Source organism: Archocentrus centrarchus, chromosome 10 (assembly GCF_007364275.1).
Source record: "Archocentrus centrarchus isolate MPI-CPG fArcCen1 chromosome 10, fArcCen1, whole genome shotgun sequence".
Lineage (NCBI taxonomy): Eukaryota > Metazoa > Chordata > Actinopteri > Cichliformes > Cichlidae > Archocentrus > Archocentrus centrarchus.
Genome location: NC_044355.1, coordinates 26,222,748 through 26,246,146, shown reverse-complemented (window position 1 = coordinate 26,246,146; position 23,399 = coordinate 26,222,748). Strand labels below are relative to the sequence as shown.

The window sequence follows — 23,399 nt, the reverse complement described above, 5'->3', positions numbered from 1 at the left end:
ACAATACAGCGATTCTCAATAAAATTGAAAGACCATCATTTATGAATCATAGCTGTAGAAGCAAAAATACATTTAAAATGGCAAAAAAGGAGGAATTATGTATTTATTTCTTACATTGCATTCTCAGTGTGTATATGTGTGAGTTATCAGTATTATTCAATGCTAGTCATATCTCAATACTGTTATCTTGCTCTGATTGAGTCAGTTTAAAGGCCTTTAAACACCAGATGCGTTGCGTAAAAATGACACAAATTTCCGAATCTTTTGGATGCAAACTTGTCGTCTAACCTACATACACACCGGACGCAATGCATTTTTGTGAATAAATCGCCCTCATAAAACACACTGTGGAGAAAAAAAAAAAATGCAGTCATCGTCAAGTGATGATATAATGAGGTCCTGATGTTTCTAAACAAGAGAAGGAAGAAACAGATGTTCTGGGTTCATCCCACTCATGAGAAAACAGTGCCAGGGAGAGTTTCATGTTTTAATCCCGGTGCTGAAGCTGCATCACGACCGCTTTCGCGCATCTTATCAGGACGTTGGTGGGATAGTTTGAGCTCTTGCTGGCAGAGTTGAGATCACATCTGAGGAGGCAGAGAGCTGACTGACCCAAAGCAGTGTGTAGCTACGTGTCTGAGGAAAAATAGTCCAATTTTACCGATTCCCCCATCACTGTATATTCAGTACATCGGTGTGCATTTTGAGCTATGAGCTCACATGTTGCTAAATGCAGTGTTCTGATTGGTCAGATTAGTTTATTTGCTTGTGAAAGTCAGAAAAATTTAACTTGGTCCAAAAAAATGCCACAAATTCGTCCTGTGAAATGACATGGTCGGTGTGAGCGGCTGCATTAAGAACAGGCGAGTACAAAAAATATTTTTAGCGCATGAAATTTACACGTCCAGTGTGTCAAGGCCTTAAGACTAGTGTCATGTGTTTATTTTGGCACAAGAACACAAAGCAATGTTGGGAGAAGCAGATGCAAGTATTGCCTGAAGTTGTTCTTTGTTTCACTACCCTGTCAAATCCACACACTGTGCAAGTAAGCAGGTATTGTGCTTGGTGTGTACTATGCGGAAGAGCAATAAGAAGTATCTGAATCAAAACACATTGATGGACTTTGTATGAAAGAGCTGGCTGGGTGAAGGCTATTTGATCTCTACTCCTTCTGATTTGGATATTTGCCTTCTTACATACATCGTTCCAGGATCATATTCAGGGCTGTCACAGTGTGTTAATCTACGGAATGGAGTGTATAATATACAGTCGCAGTTAAATATAACTTGAATTTAATTATTATAGAATACAAGATAATGCAGTTACATGTTAACACAAATCTGTACCACATATCTAGAAAACCAAAGTGAACATTTTCAGGTAGACAGGAATCTGTATTAGAAGAAATTGCTTGAATACATATTACTAGTGAATAGCTTTTCTCTGTAGTCAACATGAATCAGTTGATCTCTGCTAGAGGAAAAGTAAATGAGGACACAGGTTAGCTGTGACAGGATGTGAAAAGTCCTAGAACAAATAGTGCCAAATGGGAGAGTTTGAAGAGGTAGAAGAGGAACAGGAGCCAGCATGACGGTGTTTTTATGTGCAGTTTGTTGTTGCTGTTAGCAGCCACCTTATCCACTCTGTTGATTGGTGAAATAGTTTAAGTTCCCAATCATTTCTACTCTAAACTGAGGCCTTACAGTTGATGTGTGTCATCAGGAATTGATTAATTACTAAATTGTAGCATAACTCAAGTACAGATTTTATGTTTGATCCGGCAGGTGTCAGTTAGACATCTGATATCATGTCAATCAAACCCTGGTGTCCACTGGAACTGACACTGCAGCATTGTGTGCCTGAATTATCCTAATTATTTGTTTTAATTGAGTGGAAAAAACTCCTGGTCAGCAGATGGAATTTTCAGACGTGCAACGACAGACACAACTCGAAAGGATGGAGAGCAGAGTGGCCTGGAGGCAATCAGGCCTTTTCATCCAAATTGCTTCAGGAACAGAGGCCAGGAACTACTTAGGACCTTAAAGAAACTTCAATGCTCTTGCCTTTGTGTTCAACCACATCTTAAGAAATGTGATAATTAGAGATGTTAGAGTGATAACAGATTAAAAACAAGCCAATACCCAAATATAAGAAGTCCAGTATCTTCACTGGTCTGTGTGAGCATCCTTGTATGGATGTTGGAAAGGAAAAGTGTAGATGTGAAGATGATTGAAAACGAAGATGTGACCCATTTGCACGATACCAATAATAGGAGTTAAATGCGTGTTTGACCAATCTGTGACACAGTGCTGCACAGTGCACCCATATGGTTTTTGGCAGATCAATGAACAGTACCTTGCAGTGACCCAGTGCCTGCAGTATAAATGCAGGGACAGTTTCAAAATGTTCCTGCAGTCCAAAAGAAAAGTGGCCTCAACAAGACGATCAGACTTCACCAACATTTGAGACCTTCCCAAATCTGCAGTGATTAAAGGCTGCTTATTATTTCGTTCTGTCATATATATATATATATATATATATATATATATATATATATAGTATTATATATATATTATAGAATAGTATATATATTATATATATATATATTATATATATATATTATATATATATTATATATATATATATTATATATATATTATATATATATTATATAATATATATAATATATATATATATATATTATATATTATATATATTATATATATATATATATAATATATATAAAATATATATATATATAATATATATAAAATAAATAAATAATATTGTTACAATGGTTTTAGCTGAGGTCACGTTATGGATAGGCCTAAACACCCTAAACACTCAATTTTTTTACTGGCTCTATATGATGATGATAGCAGATGTTCCTAATATGGGCATCTCAGGCACCAAGTTCAGGCTGTGAGCATAGAAACCCCACCTTCCTCTTGCTGAAATGTTCATTTTGCAAAGGACAGCCAGTCAGAAGAAAAGGAGGTGGAAAATTGGTGTACAGTGTGTTCAGAGGGCATATAACCATTAAAGGGTGTATTATGTGCTATAGAAGTTTCATGTTATCAGAATGTGTTACGATGAAGAAATCCTACCCTGACAGTCTTACGGCCTTAGCTTCTTAGGAAATGTGAAATAACAACTAATATATATAATAACAACTTTTGATAGTTTACCTGGCCTGGAGGTGTAAAAAATACAACAAAATATTAAGAGACAGCAGAGGTTTATTTAATGCTAAAAAGCAAGAAGTTGCTTGATAGAAAAAAAAATGGGTGATGCATGGTTACATTGAAATATAAACACATTAACATGCTGTGTTGGACATTCTTGGTGCATGCTTCTTATTCACCATATTACACATCATTCACACACGCACAGGGCGTTTCCCTGTTTGCAAAAGGAACTTCCCTTCTCTGCAAGCCACTGCTATAGAGTCGTGTGTGTGTGTGTGTGTGTGTGTGTGTGTGTGTGTGTGTGTGTGTGTGTGTGTGTGTGTGTGTGTGTGTTACACTGTGAAAATGTCAAATCCCACTAAAGGACCTCTGAACACTGCTGACGGAACAAAATTTTCCCTTAGTAACACTGACTAGAGTGACTGCTGTACCTTGATGCTATTATTGTAGCTTTGTAATTTACAATGTGCAAATATGCCACTATTATAGTTACTGTGACTAATTTAAACTAGACTTCTTGGTCAAAATGTTTGTGTGTAACTGGCCCACATGTGTGAGTCTTGGTAATCACATGAGTAATACAAAGCAAAAATGTCAATCTAAAATTATCTTAGAAAGTACATAAATGAATGTTAATTACATTTGCGACAGGTCAAAGAAAGCTTCTCTCGAGCATCTCTGCAATCCTTGGTGACTCTATGTTGAAACCCTTAAACAGCTGGCAGTAGTACAATTTTGAGTGAATCACTTACACTTCCTCAAGTCTTTCAAGTTTCTATAGCATTGCTTCCCTTTTTGTTATTCACATATCATCATTCCTGTATTGCTCATGATGAGATCTGCTGACCAGAGTTATGTCCATATGTGGATTTAGACCAACTGTCAGTCTGTGTTAAAAGCAAACTCATCCCTTCCCTCAGTTCAACACTTTCTGCCTCTACACAACTACGAGCAATTTCTTCTTCATTATATTAGCTTTCAAAATAAAGAGTTAGTTTCATATGTAGGTGTTGGTGGGTGAAGGTGTAAGCTGACACAGATGGAGATAGACAAGCAGAAATGAATATACTGGGTTTGTTAGTGGTGAAACAGAGAGCATGAGAGACAAAGGTAAAAATGGAGAGGAAAGAGAGAGGAAAGTGAGTGAGGGCAAAGGAAGGAAGGCAGAGGTGAAAGGCAGAGAGACAGAGAGGAGGGGAGGAAGGAAGAGGGGGAGAGAGAGCAATGAAGATTAGAGCGAGAAGAGAAAAGCAAGCCCCCCCCATGAGGGTTAGAGCTACAGCTTGTGCTGATTACCCATGCAACCCAGAGCAGTGAGAGCAAGCCCATTTGTTATAACATCCACTAAAGTATCTGGGCTCCTCACTATACTTTCTAAATGCCAAAATTATAATTAAAAATACACCAGTGATTCAGCAGTGAACTTGGAGCAATGGCAAAATTTGTTAAAAAAAATAAAATAAATGGAGAAATCAGGATTATAGACTCGAACAGTCACTCAGTATGAAAAAACTTAAATGTCTCAATCCTGAAATTCCCATATTTCATCTTGCTTGCCTGGTCCTACCCTCGTCTCTCACCATCCACCTCAAATTTACAATGCAGGCTTTCAGTTAAAGAATATGTAATGAATGTAATGCTGTCAGTTACAGTAGGGCCATTTTCCCAGACTTTAGAAACCTACTAAGATGATTCTTTTTCATTAGTTCTTTGTATGAACTTGTGTTTTTGCTGTGGATTCCCAAGCCCCTTGTACATGCAACAGTTGTGGACCTCAAGAGGAGCTGGTTGATTTTCTCAGTTCTTCTTGTATAACATTTAAATTGACCTTTTGTTGAGTTTTACACTCCATATATTGAAAGCGCTACAGCTCATTTGACTCTGTATTGTCAGCTAATCAAACTCCCATGTGAATGATGATGCCAGTCTGGGCTGCTCCCTTGCAACAAGGTGTCGCCACAGCGGGCAGCTCTACATGTGGGATTTGGCAGTTTTACCCCTCCTGACGCAACCTCAAAGGGGATTTTAATATAAAAACAAAAATGGCTTATTGCTATAGCAAAATGAACATAATCTAATATACATGCAAGTTCAACCGTGTATTCATAACCATATTACCGAGCTGGGTGATAGACGTTGCCCAAAATATTTCACTGAACAATCAGACAAGGCTGAAGTCTTACTTTTGATGAACTCTCGTTAGCGAGAAATGTGGCAAGGGAAGCCAGCAATCCTTTGGCTTTAAACCAAACAAATTATAGTACTTTATCAATATCACTGAATAAGAATTAGCCATTTCATGCTAATAGCTGCGGTGCTAGCTAACTGTTATGATAGCGATCTGTTCTGGTAGCTAACTGCTGAAATTCTCAGCCCGGTGATCAACCTCTGGCTAGAACCCTGATATGGAAGACCCTGGTTTGTGCTAGCACAGTGGCTAGCTAGTAGTGAGAATAGCGATAACTGGTAGTCGATAACACATTAAGTGCAAATCCTGTGTCTGTATGATACAGTTGTGTGCGCAAAATGTAATCCAGTAGTTTAAGGTTATTGTCTCACTCAGCTTCCTCCAAAATGTATCACAAACAACTCTGCCACCCCAAAGAATCATGACCCTGTGGAGCAGAGCTGTTTTGGTAACACATAAGGATGGGCACTTGGTGTTAATGTTGTGGCTGATCAGTGTGTGCCTGCGGTGCTGCAGACCAGGGGAAACTGCAGGCCATGATTTTTGGTTCTGTGTGGTGGCTGTTGGTTACAGACCAACTATGAATGCAGATAAATGTTAAAAAGCAAACAAAAAGCTAAATGATTTTCAAATGATAGTGGAAGTTTGAAAATGTATGTATGTTCTTCTTTAGCTCTCTGCCAACATTTTTCACCTGTAGGCAAAGTCCCCTCAAATATGATTGGTGACTTCCAGTACCAAAAATCCAGAAACTTCCAGTACCAAAAATCTTGTCACTTACAGAAAGATTCTGCATATTCAGGTACAGATATCTGTGAACAGATATTACTCCTACCCTGACCCTAACCTGACTCTAATCTCTTTAAGTCTTTAAATGGCTAGATGAAGTGAAAAATGTCCTCATCCTAAGGTTAGAATTCCTCTATTCTCACACAGATACACACAGTTACATCCACAGACAGAATAAAAGGTGGATGTAGCCACCCTTGGTTAATTAAAGGGGACATATCATGCTTTTAAATCCTTCCTTTTCATATGTAAATCATTCACTTGTGGTCTGTATAAAGTAAAACTGCAATGCTTTCGTCTGAATTTCCTCATTGTAGCTCCATGGACCCCTCGTTTACACCTGTTCTGAGGCACGTCTTAGAGCAGCTCGTTTTGGTGTGTTTTAAATGTGAATGAGACTTTTCACGCCCCGCCCCCCTCCAGGTCGCAGAGCATTCCACTCCACCCTTTCGGCCATTTTTGTAGTTTGATAGCAGCGATACGATTATCTACTGGCATAGAAACAGGCACTTCACAGAGGCTCTGATGCCGCGGGGCGATGTAAGGAATTGTGTACGTTAATACACCCAACAACCAAACATTTTGACTTGTCTACTTGCAACTTCAGCATAACTGAACTTGGACTACAAAATCGCTGCAAGAAAAAAAAGGCGGATTCAGGAAATTGGTTAGCCAGATGTCCATGACCTGTTTAGCAGTTCCACAGAAAATACTGTGATGTAATAGATAAGAAAACATAATAGGGAATAGAGAAAACTGAACAGACTGAAAAATATGACCCAAAAAGAATATAAAGATATCTACGCAGCACCGGGAGAGAATAAATTAAAATTTTCTGCACTCCTAGACACTCATAGTACACAAAAAATGTATTTAAGGGCTAAAAAAGTGGATTTTGCATGATATGTCCCCTTTAAGTCCCATTATGAAGCCTTGAGTTGAGCATTTTTTTTGCTGTCACCTGTCACACCTCCCTTGGTGATTGAGCCTATAAAACCATCAGGAAAGTGGACCGTTTTCTCCTAAACTTCTGTAAGACCTGAAGTCCTTTTGCAGCCAGAAGAGTCGTCTCCTGCTGGCCATGGAAAAGAATGCAGGTTTAAGGCACTTCTGCTGCACTGGCTTCACTTTTCTGAACTGGAAGCTACATCCATCTTTTATATTGACTAATTAATCTTGCACACATGCACATATGTAACCAACATTTTGCTATTGCATGGGACAGATCCAAAGAGGGTGATGAGTGAGACTGAGAGCGACAGAGATTTGCATAGAAGCAAGGGTGAGACAAAAAGATAGACTAGCAGAGAGCTGCAGCAGGGGTGTTTGTCTCATTTGTCCCCATGCTGTCTGTATTATAAATGTCTCGCTTGTATCTGATTAGCATATGCATGAATATATTATAGTAACCTTTTCACTGACACAATATTTGTAGTGTTCCCTTATTCTGTCACTGTGTGTTTGTCTGTGTCTGTAATGAAGAACAAGAGACACTACCAGACCAGAGACACTCATTTGTGTCTGGATTTATTTGATCCCTATCACTTTACAACATTGTAATGTGCATGTGCATGAGTGAGTGTGTGTGTGATTCATTGGTGTTCACTGTTTAAAAAAAAAACAAAAACTTTCTCCAATTAATTCTGATAGAGCGCACAGACCCTTTTGTGTGTGTGTGTGTGTGTGTGTGTGTGACATATTTTTAATAAGTAAGTAGATCAGTTGAGAGTAAAACATTTCACATTTGTTTGCTGTGGTGGCAGCAAGCAGACACCATCACGTCTGATGGGATAGGAAGGCCATTTCCTTATTTATTATGGTCAGGCTAGCGGCTGAGTGTATGCCACAGTTCTTTGCAATTATGGAGACAATGTCCTCTACTTCGGGACACGATGAAGGGGGCCCAGCAAGCTTCACATCACAGCTCATATTCAGTAAAGTGACAGACTGTCAGCTGAAAAGGGTCTGTTTCACGACTGCTGGGCTTGCTGAGTAACCCTTCAACAAACTGTATTGTGAACCAAGTTATAGGATGCCACTGGTCTTAAAAAACTAATCGGTTATCATTCCACCCCACCATATACAGCTTTCTTAGTATCACTGTTCATATGTCATTAAAACCATGCAGCACCATATCAAATGCAAACTTTGTCATGGATGGAGACAATCTCTCTAAGATTCTCTCTTGTCTATAGTTGGTTGTTTTCTTGGTTTCTTCTATGCTGATCAGTCGTTGTATGCTTTAGTGAAAAAACAAATGTATCCTTCATGGTAAAACTTCTAAAATACATTGTCTATAGTGAATATCCCTGCAGCTAACCCAGGTTTTGCCATCACATTGGTAGTTGTTTCTCATTAACTTTCTGCACTTCCAGCACAAATCATGTAGAACACAATGTACAACACAATCTATTTTCTGTGACAATAAATATTCTCTAAACTTGCCATTTGTTATTTACCATGCTCAGCCAAGAAATCCAGCCACTTCCCATGTTTGAATTCTGTTTTCTCGAGATATAATCAAAAATATGCTGGAGCAGCAAGAGGTGGATACACTCCAAGTGGATGGTATTTTTAGTAACTCATCCAATAAAAGTAAACTCAGTGCTACTTGTGAAAAAAGTCGACCTTTCGTGTTAAAAACCACACATTTGTCAATACTTTTTAGTTCAGTTTGGTTTGGTAAGTGTCATTCATGCCATTTCAGTTGAATGACTTCTCTCTTCTATTCACAAAGGGAAACAGACCGACTTTAAATGCAGAACACACAAAGCTGCAAAATATACCAGTGTAATATTAAGAAATACACCACCCATCATTCAGCTGGATTATGACTGATGTGTTTATGTTGTCATTGTTGCAAAGTCCTGAAAACTTCTCAGATGTGGAAATGGTCGATTTAGACACACATGTTTCAACACCCTGCTGTCCTCCGGGTCCTGCTGTGTAGCTCAGGGAGCATTTGTTCATGTGAATAATCTGTTTTTGGAAAAGGCCCAGAAGTGTTTCGAAGAATTTGCTGCAGAGGAAAAAGCAAAAAAAAAGATGAATAGGCACATATTTGTTAATTTTAAACTCTCCCCTCATTTTAGTCTCAGAGTTTCTCTGACTTTGTGTCTCTATATGAATACTGACTGCTGACTGATTGAATAAAGCTGAGTTTGTCATGTCTGCTGGTCTATTTCAGACACATACACTGCACACACTCAGAACTGTCATACATCACAGCTTAAAGGCCTATAGAGTAGCTACTCTAGTATCTTGTCAGCTTTCTGAGTCATGACATGGTTTTCAATTTTCCCTTTTTCACCTGACTGCACTTTACAGCTCTGGTCCTCCATTCTGACTTAGTCTCTGTCTCTCTCTCTCATGTCATGTCGTGTTTTTTTCTGAGTGTGGATCTCAAGAGAAAATGAAATTAGATGGACTTTCCCGTGTCCATGAATATTGAGAATTATATCACAGTCCAAGTATTCACTCAGAAGATGTTGTAATGTGTGTGTTACAGAGCGAAAGAGAGAGAGAGAGAGAATGCTTTGCGAGTGTTCGTCTTGATTATAGATTCCAGCGTGGGACAGTTGCTGTAGTCTTGAGAACAAATCGTCAAACGTTTAGAGCCTAATCTTTTATATTACGATCCAGTTGCTGCCTGTCTTTCCAGTTTGCACAGCTGCACTTGTGATTTAAGAAATATGAACTCGTGGAGAATGTTTAACAGAATCTCTACAGTATGTTCACTTAAATCTGCTGTGAACTTGTCTCATTCTTTGTTGTTTTCCAACAGGGCCGTCATGTCAAGACAGGTCAGCTGGCAGCTATCAAAGTCATGGAGGTCACAGAGGTAAAAGTTCCTTACATTACTACTCTGAGGGTATACATCCCATTCTAACATCGCCTTTGGTGTAAAGGGGATGCATCTATATTTTTATTCTGGTGCAACTCTTGCATATTATCTGAGCTCAGAAATAATCTTTACTTGTCTTTATCTACCTGACCTTTATTCTGCACCTCCCTTTTTTTTTCTTTCATGTTCTATACTCAAACTGTTAGCTCCTCAAATACATCCATTCATGTTCGAACAGCCTGAGCAACATCATAAACAGCAAAGGCTAATGAGGCCTTCAGAGCAGGCTGAAGCCCGATGCTTGAATTGTCCAAACATATTTACAAGTTTTAGACTCTGGAGATGGATGGCAGAGCGCATTACACAGTATATAACTGACAGAACATCATAACATGCATGACATCTCCTTTAAAGTGGAACGTTAGTGTAATTAAATTCAACACTACCAGAACCAATGGATTATCATGCTGTTAATGTAAATTATACATGACTGCCTTTGTTATGAGTCCTCTGAGGATTTTGCATCTAGATGACCTGTTTTTCTTCTGGTTTGGAGGCTATTTACACACACTGTAGTACAAGAAGTTCTTGCAAGCAGTTTGTGTCAGTGTATTTCTGTATGCTAACACATACAGTGTACAGAGTGTGAGTGCATGTCTCTGTAATAATGTAGCGAACAGGTTGCGTCCACACACACTCTATATAATGATGGATGCAGCCATCATGATACCAGCCACTGGTTTCTGGACTCCTCATTTTGTGGCCGTCTCGATCTTAAGTTATCAGCAAAAACTAGCAAAGTAAGGTAGGTTTGAAAGCTGCATTTATAAGCTGTACAGGTATAACACACAGACACAGATGCCTATTAGGGAGTGCTAAGTACCAGACTAATAAAATATTAGAATTTCACTAACCAAAACTGCAAAAATGCTTCAGAAGGCACCAGCATAACAAATATAGTGAAGAAGTCCAGTCCAGTGACTTGGATTAGCAGAGGTGAAGCCTAGCAGGCAGCTAGTAGCTACAGCTGCCTCTGTCTGTATACCTGTCAGTCAAAGCAGCTGCGTCTTTTGTATACAGTTTATCTGTGCGGTTATGATAGCAGTGTTAATAGTGAGTGCGTTATTATGCTTATGTTAGTATTTAGCTAAGTACAGGGCTTTAGACTTTTGTTGCTGTTAAGTTGGGTGTTTTTTGTTTTTTTTAAATCCAACATTATTCAGCTTCTGTCTTGGTAACCTTTGCTTTATGTGACAGATGAGTGAATATCTTTGGATTTTGGCTTCTTGTCCAGTAGTGCAGCCAAAATGGAGAGTTTAGTGTGGCCATTTTTCTCCATTTCTGAACCTTGTTAGAACACCCCTAGAAAAAGAAGTCAAGTGCAAATCTGATTTAAGCAGTTTCATTTATAGTTTATGTAGTGCCTGAATAAATCACTTTACAGATTGGTCTGACTTTAAAGATTGTTCCAACTGTCGTAGTTTCTTTGTGTGGATGTGACAGCAGGAAGTGCTTAGCCATTATCTGCCTTCTTACCGAGCCACACACACTCAACACTCAAACACAACACAGTCGTAGGCAGAAGGCTTTGTGTTTCAGATGGAGGTGAAAGTTCTAACTGTGCCTTGTCATTTTTCTCCCGTCCTGTGAAGATTTAAGGGAGTGCAACAACTGTGAGAAGCTCTCTGTTGTTTCCACTTTTCTGATTAACAACCACATCCAGCTCCCCCAGCGTGCTCTCCTCTTCTCTTCTGCTCTCCTCCAAGTCCAGAGTAGATTTAGGGGTTCAGTGAATTGGAGAAGTCACAAGTCATTTCCTGGATTTATAGCAAGAAAACAGAAAATGCCGCACTCTGTTTCCTCTTTCCTTTTTTTTTGTCCTTTGCTGCATAACAGCGACCAACCCTAGCTGTTTTGTTGTGAGATGGGAGTAGTTGAGTTAAGGTCCAGTAGCTGGCTGAAAGATCATCTAAAGGTTATAACACAGTCTGATTCAAGAAGCTATCTGCCTGGATGTGTATGTGTTTGCGCTGTCTGACTCTTGGAATAAAAAGCTTTTACATTCAGTGACACCTTTGAAACTTTTTAAATAAACCGGGCGCAGTTTAAGGCAGAAGTGTCCCATGTTTATAAAAGCCTGGATGATTTTTATGACTTTTCAGAAGCATCACAACATTATAATATGCTGCCTTTCATTAATTTCTTCAAATTCATTCAAATTCCAGTACATTTAAAGTCATATTTTTGTTTTCTTATGTAGTTTGATTCTGTCTGTTCCTGTTCTGTTTAGGAGGAAGAAGAGGAGATAAAGCTGGAGATCAACATGTTGAAGAGTTACTCCCACCATAGAAATATCGCTACTTATTATGGTGCCTTCATTAAAAAGGGCCCTGCAGGACAGGACCATCAACTCTGGGTTTGTAAACCAGTTTTCTGTTTGCTATTGAGTAAAAATAACTGTTCTTTTAGGTTTCCTGTATCAAATACCACATGCTTCTACCATTTTTATTATTATTTTGTTCAATTCTGCCCCATATAGTTAGTGATGGAGTATTGTGGAGCTGGCTCTGTGACAGACTTGGTGAAGAAAACTAAAGGAAATTGTTTGAAAGAAGACTGGATAGCTTACATCTGCCGGGAGGTGCTAAGGGTAAGATCCAACACACAACGGGGAAAAAAAGTTTGTTTTTTGGGACTTTAATTTTTTTTTTTTTTACCTTTATAAGTTACCAGTTGAAAGTTTTAATTTTCTTTAAATTCCTGGGCAATGCAGCGATGCCATTTGTCGATCGTCAGCTAACTGCGTGAACTTATAACACAGACAGTAAAAACAAAGAACGGCCAGTGAACTTGACGTGCTGACGTGCTGTTTCGGTGTCGGTGAGCAAACAGCAGCAGTGGTCTGTTTGTGGATGCAAACTTCACAGTTAAGCGAGTTGCTGCTGGTGTATCAGAAACACGATGGCCGCTTTTAGCGATTCTTTGCCAAAACATCAAAGAGCAGCTGAACTGACACTGATACTTCCGTACGTTCAGGGATTTATTCTCTGTCATGTTTTCCCACAGTGACTCAGAGGGATTTATTTTTTCAGTTATATACTTAAAAGGCCAGTTTAAAACACATGTCTGTAAAATGTTATGGTTATCATTATGAGAGATCACAAGGTCCTGAGAAAGGCTCTGGGATGTTTGCTCTGTTTTCTGCGTTGGTGTTTGTCGCTCTACTCAGAAACATACACAAGCATCAACTTATATCGGCCCCGGTGTCCTCGATGTTGCCGTTATCTGCGACAAAAATGGAACTGAGCTGAATTTTTTTTTCATTTTATTTAGTTGTAAAAAAACTTAAGAGACAAAGGGCTCTGGACTGTCGCCAGTGTTTTCTCTACTGCTGTCAGCCATGCTGTCTCCCCATTGTTTCAACATCACAACACGCACGCAGAGATACACACAGACACTGTGGTGAAGTCATTGTCTGAAATAAGACTTACTTCCTCTGTTTATTTAACCCACTTTGAAGAAGCGAGAATACAAACACACACAGTGACGCACACACACACACAATAAAACCATGCCACTGACTGGTAGCCTGCGTTACCAGGCCGCACACTCTGTTTAAAGTAAGGATGTCTAGAAATGTGTTTGAAGGTTAAAGCGGTGTAACAAAGTTGGAATAAATCGCACTCTCCATTCAGCAATCCTTCAGAATGGACACATGATACAACTGCTGTCTGAGGGCAGTGTTTGCCACTTCATATTTATAGTGATGATGGTCATCTGACTCTGTGTGTATGGGAGTTTTTATGTGTGTGCGTATTTGTCTTCCAGGGTCTTTCCCATCTTCACTCCCATCATGTGATTCACAGAGACATTAAGGGACAAAATGTTTTGCTCACAGAGAATGCTGAAGTCAAACTAGGTATGGCACACTGACACCAGCACTGTGGTTGCTCAGGCTCGCATAACCCCAGGCAGAACAATCACACAGTCATATTCATACACACACACATACACAAAAATGTTAAAGAAGCAAAGATTGTGGCTGTTTTTTGGTTTTTTTTCATATGTGAAACTTTTTTTTTTAATGCTGCAGTTGACTTTGGAGTGTCGGCCCAGCTAGATAAGACGATCGGTCGAAGGAACACTTTCATCGGTACTCCCTATTGGATGGCTCCAGAGGTCATCGCCTGTGACGAGAACCCTGAAGCTACATATGACTATAGGGTACCTAATTTCACAGAAACCCACACGTTTCTTTTAAGCGAGAATTAAGGCAGTTTCCAGCAGCTTAAGGTGGATTCAGTATGATGAACCTTTTGTTGTCTTTAGTATAATCTAATGCAGACTATGGCTTGATCTTCTGATAAAAACAAAAAAAACTTGAAATGATAATATTTTAATGTTACAACATGGAAATGACAGATGAAGATGAACTAAATTTCAGTCACCTCATAGCTAATAAAATCCAGATGTAAGGAACGCGTCATGACTGAAGCAGCACTGATGTTACTGTGGTTGTCTTACACTGTAATGCTGAGGCATTATGTTGAGTGTAGGTCATCAACCACAAGGGATATCTGTTCTGCCACATGCATGTGAGACGGACAATCGAGCTTCAAACATCTGCGGTGTTGTTATTGCTTTTGCTTTCAATCCAGTTTAGTTAATTTGGTTCCCAGAGTGAATTTGCTTGTTTCAGTTTAGTTTTTATTGATTTCAGGGTTGGCTTGCTTTAATTTTTTGGGAATTTACCAGGGGAATGATTTAGGAAGTTCAGAATAGGTGTTAGAAAATGAACACAAAACGTCCTGTCATGTACACACTCCAGTCACAAAAAGAAAAAAACATGTACGGTTTGCCAAAGTTTGAACCACTGATGTCAGTGGCTATGGCGGGGAATAATACAGTTTTCCATAGCTCGTGTGGCACTTTTTTGGTTCTGACAGCCTGCTACTTTATGTTATTGTTCTGAACTATGCAAAGAACTTCCTCAACCATATAATTCGTAGAAAGAATTTATCTTGCCATGTGTTTTGTTCAGCTGGATTTTGTTCCATCTGTGATGTGTCTATTAGACAAATTTATACCTAGTTTGTTGTAACTAATACCTGACTGATTCCTCTTTTCCACCAACACACGTTGATTCCCAGTCTAGAACCAGTTCAACACATTTCTACTAGAGGGAAAAAAAAGAATGATAGTGCTGGGACGCAAAGCTTGAACCACTGATTTCAGTGGCTATGTCGGGGGCTAATGTAAGAAATTCACTGATGATTCAGTGAAATGGCCTGCAGATTGCGTCCACCATGATTCTGCTGTATAAAGTGCTGTAACACTCAGTCCTCCTACCTTTCACATGTGGGCTGGTTCTCAAAATACACCAAGGCAAAATTGGCTCGGCATCAGCAATCAGACCAGCAGCAGGATTAGAGCAGTCAGAAGTAATTCTGCATAACCCTATATTCAACAGACAGTTTCCATAAATATTCATAAAAGAAATTCACCACAGTGACAGCATCTTTCTAGCACAGTCCAAAATCTTTTTTATGATGTAAACTTCATCCAAAATCTTCATGAAAACGTTTCAGGTCCCTGACTGACTGATTAGCTGTATCCCATTTCACAGAAACATCCTGAGCAATATGATATTAAGTTTTCAAATCCTGTATCCATCATTGAATGAAATCAGCAGATCCGTTTGTGGAATGCAACAATTTCGGCTTCAAGTCCAGAAACAGTTTCTGTAATTCCTGGACCTCTACGCACTACGCTGTTTTACTAATTAAATACAATAATATAAAGATGGCATCCAAAGTTAATGATGAGTGCTCATGCTAGGCTTTGTGCGTGCTGCAGTCTTAACGCTTTCCTGGCCCTCTTGTTTTTAGAGTGACCTCTGGTCTTTAGGCATCACCGCTTTAGAGATGGCGGAAGGAGCCCCCCGTAAGTTTAAAAATACTTTTACACATATGCACATGATTAATTGATATGCTGAACTGTTTTTACACTTCATTGTGCGTCTTTCCCTTCTCATTTCCACTGCTCATTTATTTTACTCTCTCTTCTTCCCGTGCCTGTGTCACTAACATGACTCTGTCTTCCTCTCTCTCCGGACCCTTCGTAGCTCTGTGTGACATGCATCCGATGAGAGCGCTGTTTTTGATTCCTCGAAACCCTCCACCCAAACTTAAATCAAAGAAATGGTAAGCCTGTGAACACACACTCACACATACACACACATAAACATGCAACAGGATGTAGACAGCACTGTTTAGGTTTTCTCTTCTGAGGGCTTCTGAGTGGTCTTTGTTGTGGGTTTCATGCATGAGATAAAAGATATTCAAGCACTCTCTCCTCATGCAGAAAAGGTTTACAGTAACAGGCATGCCAACATAAATTTAAAGAAAAGAGAAAAAAAAACGCTAGTGGGTGTATTGTTGTGTCTTTAATGCTAATTAGAGTTTGATTATCGGCCACTTTCTTTTCCATATATAATGGATAGGCTCTTTTGAACTCTTGGTTGAACTCATGCTGTCTTTCATTCAGTATTAATGTCATCAAAAACTGTCTGTCTTAGGACAGCTTTTAATAGTGCCAATGGTTTGGGGTGCACTGTTTTCCCATCTGTTTACTTCCGGTCCTCCCTGAGGCAGCAAAATAAAGCAGCACCACGTATTCCTTCTCTGGTTTTCGTGAGTTTAGAGTCCAGAGAGCACACGTCTCTGATCGTAGAGCTCTTCTGTAGGTAGATATCACCTTGAAAGCTCAACGTGGACTCATTTTTCTTTTTTTTTTTGGTTCGGATTTTCCATGGTAGAGTAGTGCTTGGAGAGCTCTAGCTTGCATACTCAAGGTGAGCTGAAATCCTTATTTGAGAGTTGTGTGGAGTGTTATGCAATTCATTGAATTTGCTATTTTTATGTTGTTTATATCTGTTCACATTCTTTTAGATTGTAGCTTAATTTGTGTTTTACTCTATGCTGTTGTTCCCTTAATAGATCAAATGTTAATTAGATAACAGACTGTAAGTAAGTGAGTAAAACAGCTTTGTGAACACACTTTCATAATATGCACTTTAGCCAATAAAATTGCTTCTGCTGCTTCAACTTGTGTCCAACAGGTGTTGTGTGTTCATAGGTTACGTGTGTGAAATTGCTTCGCGTTTAACACACTTACCATTTCTCAACTCAATGTTATTTATTGGCTGCTTCTGTTGACCACAGAGTGCTTTAAAGCTGACCTCTGTAACACAGCTGGCCAGTTAAAATGCAGACTGCAGCTTAAAATTATGTTGGGCGTTAGCAGTTCTGAAATAATAAATCTTTAAATTAGTGATTATAGATTTAAAGAATTACATTTATTCACAAAAATGTTGAAGAGGTTAAATGGGACTTTATTATGTCAGTGTGCTTGTTATCAAACCTGCTTTAAATGCTTTCATTTAAAAAAAAAAAGAGAGTTTAAGTCACACACCTGAAATACATACACATTACAGTTCATTGTAGGGTTTCACTGGTTTTTATGGTCACGTTTGTCTGTGTTTCCTCTGCACGTTGCAGGTCGAAGCGTTTCTTGTCGTTCGTTGATAGCTGCCTAATCAAGAACCATCTGCATCGACCCACCACAGATGTCCTGCTGAGGCACGCCTTCATCAAAGACCTGGCTAACGAGAGACAAGTTCGCATCATGCTCAAAGATCACCTGGACCGAACCAGGAAGAAGCGAGAGAAAGGTCAGGGCAAATAGGTGCAATAAAGGCATAAGCCATAAATGGGCTATTAGCCATTTTCCTTAAAGGAAAAGACTAGAATAAGCTGGCAGAACGTAGAGGAGTTTTTGCTGTTTATTGGCTACTTCATGTAAACGGACATATCATAAAGTGGCCACGTTTTACTTATAGCTCGGAAAAATTCTTTCTGTCCATCTGATCTTAACAGCTGTTTATCTGGTCCAGTTTGAACCTTGGCACATGTATTTACCTGAGTATATGCAGTGCCAAGTTTTAGGTCATTATGACGAGCAGCTCTCATATTTTGTCTAAAAGTAGTAGTGACTGCTGCCTGCTCCACTCTGTGTGGAAGTGTAGGGGCACACAAATACAAACAGGACATACACTGACATTAATACATTTTTGAGCCTCGTAACCTTCAATTTATCCCTCACAAATACACTCACTGGCCACTTTATTAGATACATCTTGCTATTCTTTGTGGCATAGATTCAACAAAGTGTTGGAAACCTTCCATATTGACACAGTTGCCATATTTTTTCTTTGATTTCCTGTGACAAATTTCTTTTGTAACTCACTTATGTAGTTTGGATGAGCAGGCACAATCACACGTTTGGTGAATTTAGCCATATTAACTGTACTCTTTTCAAAATTAACTTTTAAAGGACATCTGTAAATAGTAGTTACAAAAAAATAACATGAGTTATACTCTACAAGGTTCATAGTTTAGCTCCATGTAACACAAAGGAAAGAAAAGTGCAGAATGCCTGAACAGACTGACCAACCAGATTTAGGCAGTGATGTCATCGTATCACCGTTAAAAAGGCCTTTCAGGTGTGTTAAAATATCAGAGATTTTCAAAGTAAAATGCCTCAATGAATTTATCAGTGCGTTTTTAAAAATTCACTGTATTGTCTGGCTTTGAACCCAGTCGTGGTGGATAAAGAACGACCCACTCTGCACACTTGAGTTGAGAGAGTACCAGCTGCTCTCATGGCAGCAGCAGCTGTTTTGCTCAGACAAACACAGCATTTCACCTCATTTCCAGCATGCTGTTTATGGAAATGTTTCATTTGGTTGCCAATTGGTACTTTTGCATATATTCTGCCATGCTGTATCTTCATTCATTGTGCCAAAGCTTATGAAAATATTTTCTGATACTAACAGTGACAGTGAGGCAGACAAAGAGAAGCAAGAGAGCAGCAGTAGGGGAATGCTGGGTCAGGCCAAAGGGAAGTCTATGGCTGACCTTTGCTTTCCTTTTCTGCTGCATTCTCTTGGAACATCGTCTCACACAACAGAGACAGAAATGAAGTGCAGACAAGGGGAACAAAAGGCATAGAAACAGACAAAAAACACCAAATTAGGAATGTGTAGCGCATGGGGGGAAAGCTGCAAGAAATGTAGTGTGAAAATAGTTTATTCTCATCTTATGCTGGGTGAGTTGTATGTGCTGAATCACTGATGCCAACAAGTGCAGTCAGACAGTGAGAAAAATGGTCAGGAGAGATAGAGATATTTATGACTTCTCTCTTGCCTTTGCTCTGATGTCAGTATTCAGACAGTGTAAGTAATCCTTATAATGTCTGTTAGGTTTATTTTTCTTCATTTGGGAAACTGAAAGAGAGAGCGAGAGAAGCTGAGGGGAAGGAAGGAGGAAACAGAACCACCATCTGGTTCTAATCTGCTGTTAGCTTATAAAAACACTCTAATGACTGGTAGGCTTTCTGCATGCTGTATGTGTTGTGTGTGTGTGTGTGTGTGTAAGACCGCATGTGTGTGTGTGTGCGTGTGTGTTTGCGTTCCCCTATGCCCCTTCACAGTAATGAAATGCTGGTAGTATTAGTGGAGGGGAAAAAAAAAAAAACAACTCAGTGCTGCAAGGAAAAAAGAAAAAAAGAAAAATCAATGGTCTGGGATATGATGCAAAGAGGATGTGTCATTCATCATACCCAAGAGTTTAGTTTGGACAAAGATGGTCTATGTTTTGGAAGATGAATCACTCCAAAAAGAAATTAAAAAAAAAAAAAAAAAAAAGTCCTACTTTTCAGTCAGAAAAACTAGGCCTTAACCCTCAAATTATTCCTCTGTCTTGCAGCTCCTTTGACTCAGAAAGTCGTAAATGAGCCAAAACCTTTCAAACATGACATCACAGCCATGTAATATGGGCTTCCTCTGTCTGTTAACAAAAGTAGGTTCTGTCAGCCTGCCCTTTTCTTTTCTGCTTTAAGCAAAAGCACCTGTGTTGTGTTACCTTTTGGCTTGTTAATGGCAACATATGGTGTGTCAAGTTAATGTTCAAGTTAGCCCAAGCTCCTATGACACCATATGGTGGCCAAATGTTGTTATAGTAAGCTTACTGGGCCCATCTTCATGCACCCCCTTGGAAGAGTGCTTTATTTTAGTGCTATGGACACAATGAAAACTGCATCAAATGGTGAAAAGATTACAATTGGAATAACCTCATTTTTAAACATTTCCTACCTACTGTATGCTCATGCATACATGTGTCAATGTGTCCCTTGATAGAAGGTGTATGTGTAAAGGAGAGACACCTTTTAAGATGGGTGAGCATTACTGTCCTGAAATCTACTACAGCATAAAACTCTGCTCCTTAAGGCTCCCACAAAAGAAGCCTCTTTCATTTCTCGTTGAACAACTTTGCCCACACTATGCTTTTGTGTGGCTTTGATAATGACAAAATTGCTACTGGCCGTAGACGATGAAGGAGGAAGAGGGTAGGGCATGGTAGGAAATTTTATTGAAATAGCGGCTTGCTCACAAAGCCAGGAACACAGATGAGAATTCCCACCCCAGTGCTGACACATCAGAAGCATTCACCCAAGGCACCACCCATGAGCACATCACATTTCTAATGCGTCACTTTACAGTAGATAGTACAGTTCAGGGTACGGATGGTGCAGAGACGGACTCATCAGAGACGTTCTTAAATTCTCTGTCTGGAGCCAAATGCATAAAAGATTGGCACAAAGGCAGAAATGATCACTATACAATGTGATGCACAAATGAGCATTGTTTGTACCTCAAGTTATTTGAAATGGCAGTGAAAAGAAAGGTGAAGAAGAAGCACAATTTAACCAAATGTGAAACTAAGATACTCATTGAGAAGTAGCAAAAAGAAACGGTTTTATTTTTAAGTTTCATTTGTGGACTCACAAGAAGAATAAGCTGAAGAAAAAAGGGGAACGAGGCTATCAGTGCTGTAAAGGACATCAGCTTACAGCAGAGCGGGTTATTTCTTGTAGCTACAGCAATTTATAGCACCCGCAATTACCAAAGATAAAGAGAAGATAAAGTCTAATAAGGTTCAGTACCCACTAAATCAGTTGCCAAATAATTTGGTAAACTGGACATATTAATGCAGGTGTGTGCGTGTGTGTATTTGTAAACAGAAAACAAAAAGCAGCTGTGAAATCAGCTGTTTGGTTAAAGGTTAAATTGTGCTTTTTACTCTCCACCACTTTGGGCTTGACTTGCTCTGCATGGTCTGAAGTGTGCGCACATTCTTCAGTTTCCATGTGGAAAAATGTGTGCATATAGTTTTTGTGCGTACCCACATTCAGACATCACCATGTGACATCAATATATCCACTACAAAGTAGTTATTTAATAGTCTGCATCTAAGACATTTAAATAATTAAATACACCCCCCCCCCCCTCTCTCTGTCCTTCTCTTTCCCAGAGGGTCCAGAGTATGAGTACAGTGGCAGTGAGGAAGAGGATGACGAGGTCACAGAAGAGGAAGGAGAGCCCAGGTAAATGCTTTGTCACACCAGGGAAAATATTTTTGTGTATGTTAAAAGAATTTGGTCTGAGCATGTGTGATAAAGTTGCAGCAGAAATAAAAGCGCCACTCAGTTACTTCAATAGTTTTTCATAGAAATATTATCCCTGTAATTTATCAGTGTTTTTCATATCTTTGCTTAAATTACATACATTGCTAATGAATGACTGCAGGGCATGCATATATTTTTAAGTCCGTGGACAGATGCACTGTCCTCTCTGTTGCTGTCCCTGGACCTCAAATGGCAGATGGCGCTGCACGCTGAGCACTCACTCCTAGAATGAGCTTAATGTGTGTGTCGCCGTGCCCACTTTCCCTTCGTCCTCAACTTAACTTGAGCACGTCACTTGCACATCACTTAACACTGCGTGTCTCTCCCTTTCCCTCGCCATCAGCTCCATAGTGAATGTTCCCGGCGAATGGACGCTGAGGCGGGAGTTCCTTCGTTTGCAGACAGAAGATCACGAAGGCAGCAGAGACGGAGGTCGCGGAGGAGGCGGTGGAGGTCAGCAGAGACAACAGGTGGGTTTTGTCCACATCCTTGCAAATTGTATTAAAATGCTGTCATCAGCTCTCATATTACTAAGTGCTCATGTTCTATTAGCATTTCTTACAGATCCACAAACAAATGGAAGAATTTGTCATTTTTATTATTCTGAGCAGTTGAGTCCTCACCAAAAGGAAAATTCGGAACTATTTCAAACTTATCGGTTAACCTTTAGCATCACATCAGGGTTAGAACAGCAGGTCGCACGACTCCGGATCAAATCAAATATAACTTTTTGGTTTTTATAGTTTTGTTTTGACTGTGGTCACACTTTATTTCACATCCAGGCGTTACAGCAGCACAGGCAGCAGTTGGTGGAACAGGAACGATACAAGCAGCAGATCCTGGCTGACAGACAGAAGAGGATCCAACAGCAGCAAGAGCAACGGCAAAAGTTAGAGGATGTAAGTACTGTATTTACTGTAACTTCCACAGTATTCACTCAGCATTGACAGGTTAATAAGAGGGAATATTGTATTTCACTGGCTGGCTTTAGTGTCATCTTCCAAATATTGAGTCAAATACCTTTAACTGTGATCATTACAAATGATCAAAGACCTGTAGTTTTACTGCAAAGTACACTTGTTAACAATGTCAGCATAAAGCCTAAATTTTTGAGTAATAGTTACATTTGTTTGCAAGTTGATTTTTTTTTATTTTTAATTTTATTTTTTTTAAATGTATTCTTTTTGCTGTTTCCAGCAGCAGAGGCGGCAGCTGACAGACTGTGCCTTTCAGTGGGGAGAGCTCCAGGAGGTCTTCTTTGGGGAGGAGTCTCAGCTCCACGACAACAGGCTCTTACTGGATGAGGGAAACAATAGGAGTGACAGGAGACAGGTGAAGACTGATTTTTTTTTTTTTTTTTTACTTATTTGTGGTTTGGGGCGTGGTAATCCCTACATTTTTATTCATACATTTTGAGTTCCACTTCCAAGTAAATATGTGTAAATTTCCACAAGCACAGAATCCTTGCATTTTTAAACAAAAAGCCACTAGGGTTTAGTGATTGGGATGCAAGTTGGTTTAATAATGACTCTAAAACTGTGACTTAGAAGGTACACATCTGCTGACTGAGGTGATATTGAGACACTTTGAGTGAGTCAAACTGTTGTTCAACAACACTTCATGAAGGGACGTAAACTTATCATTTTGGGGGGGAAAAAACAGGATATTTGTATGGATCGAATGACTTGGGGAATCTGAGTCTTTGAGGACAAAGGCAGGAGAAGAGCTTCACAGTAGCATTATGATATCCTTAAAGGGGACATTTTATGCTCAAACAAGCAAACAAGCAAATTGATCCCTTCGT

At 39.4% G+C, this 23,399-nt stretch overlaps 1 protein-coding gene across 3 annotated transcripts in view; it reads left to right on the top strand.

Moving 5' to 3' along the window:
- The window catches only part of LOC115786662 (misshapen-like kinase 1), a 60,901-nt gene that overhangs the window by 3,461 nt on the left and 34,041 nt on the right, over positions 1-23,399 (top strand). For 2 of the 3 annotated variants that reach the window (XM_030738969.1, XM_030738967.1), the window contains exons 3-14: positions 9,950-10,006; positions 12,300-12,425; positions 12,549-12,659; positions 13,838-13,928; positions 14,103-14,233; positions 15,898-15,952; positions 16,134-16,212; positions 17,569-17,741; positions 21,442-21,514; positions 21,939-22,065; positions 22,378-22,494; positions 22,793-22,927. In XM_030738969.1, coding sequence (XP_030594829.1) covers positions 9,950-10,006; positions 12,300-12,425; positions 12,549-12,659; positions 13,838-13,928; positions 14,103-14,233; positions 15,898-15,952; positions 16,134-16,212; positions 17,569-17,741; positions 21,442-21,514; positions 21,939-22,065; positions 22,378-22,494; positions 22,793-22,927 — 1,275 coding nt within the window. The remainder of the gene's footprint in view (positions 1-9,949; positions 10,007-12,299; positions 12,426-12,548; positions 12,660-13,837; positions 13,929-14,102; positions 14,234-15,897; positions 15,953-16,133; positions 16,213-17,568; positions 17,742-21,441; positions 21,515-21,938; positions 22,066-22,377; positions 22,495-22,792; positions 22,928-23,399) is intronic. The other variant, XM_030738968.1, reaches the window with a different exon arrangement.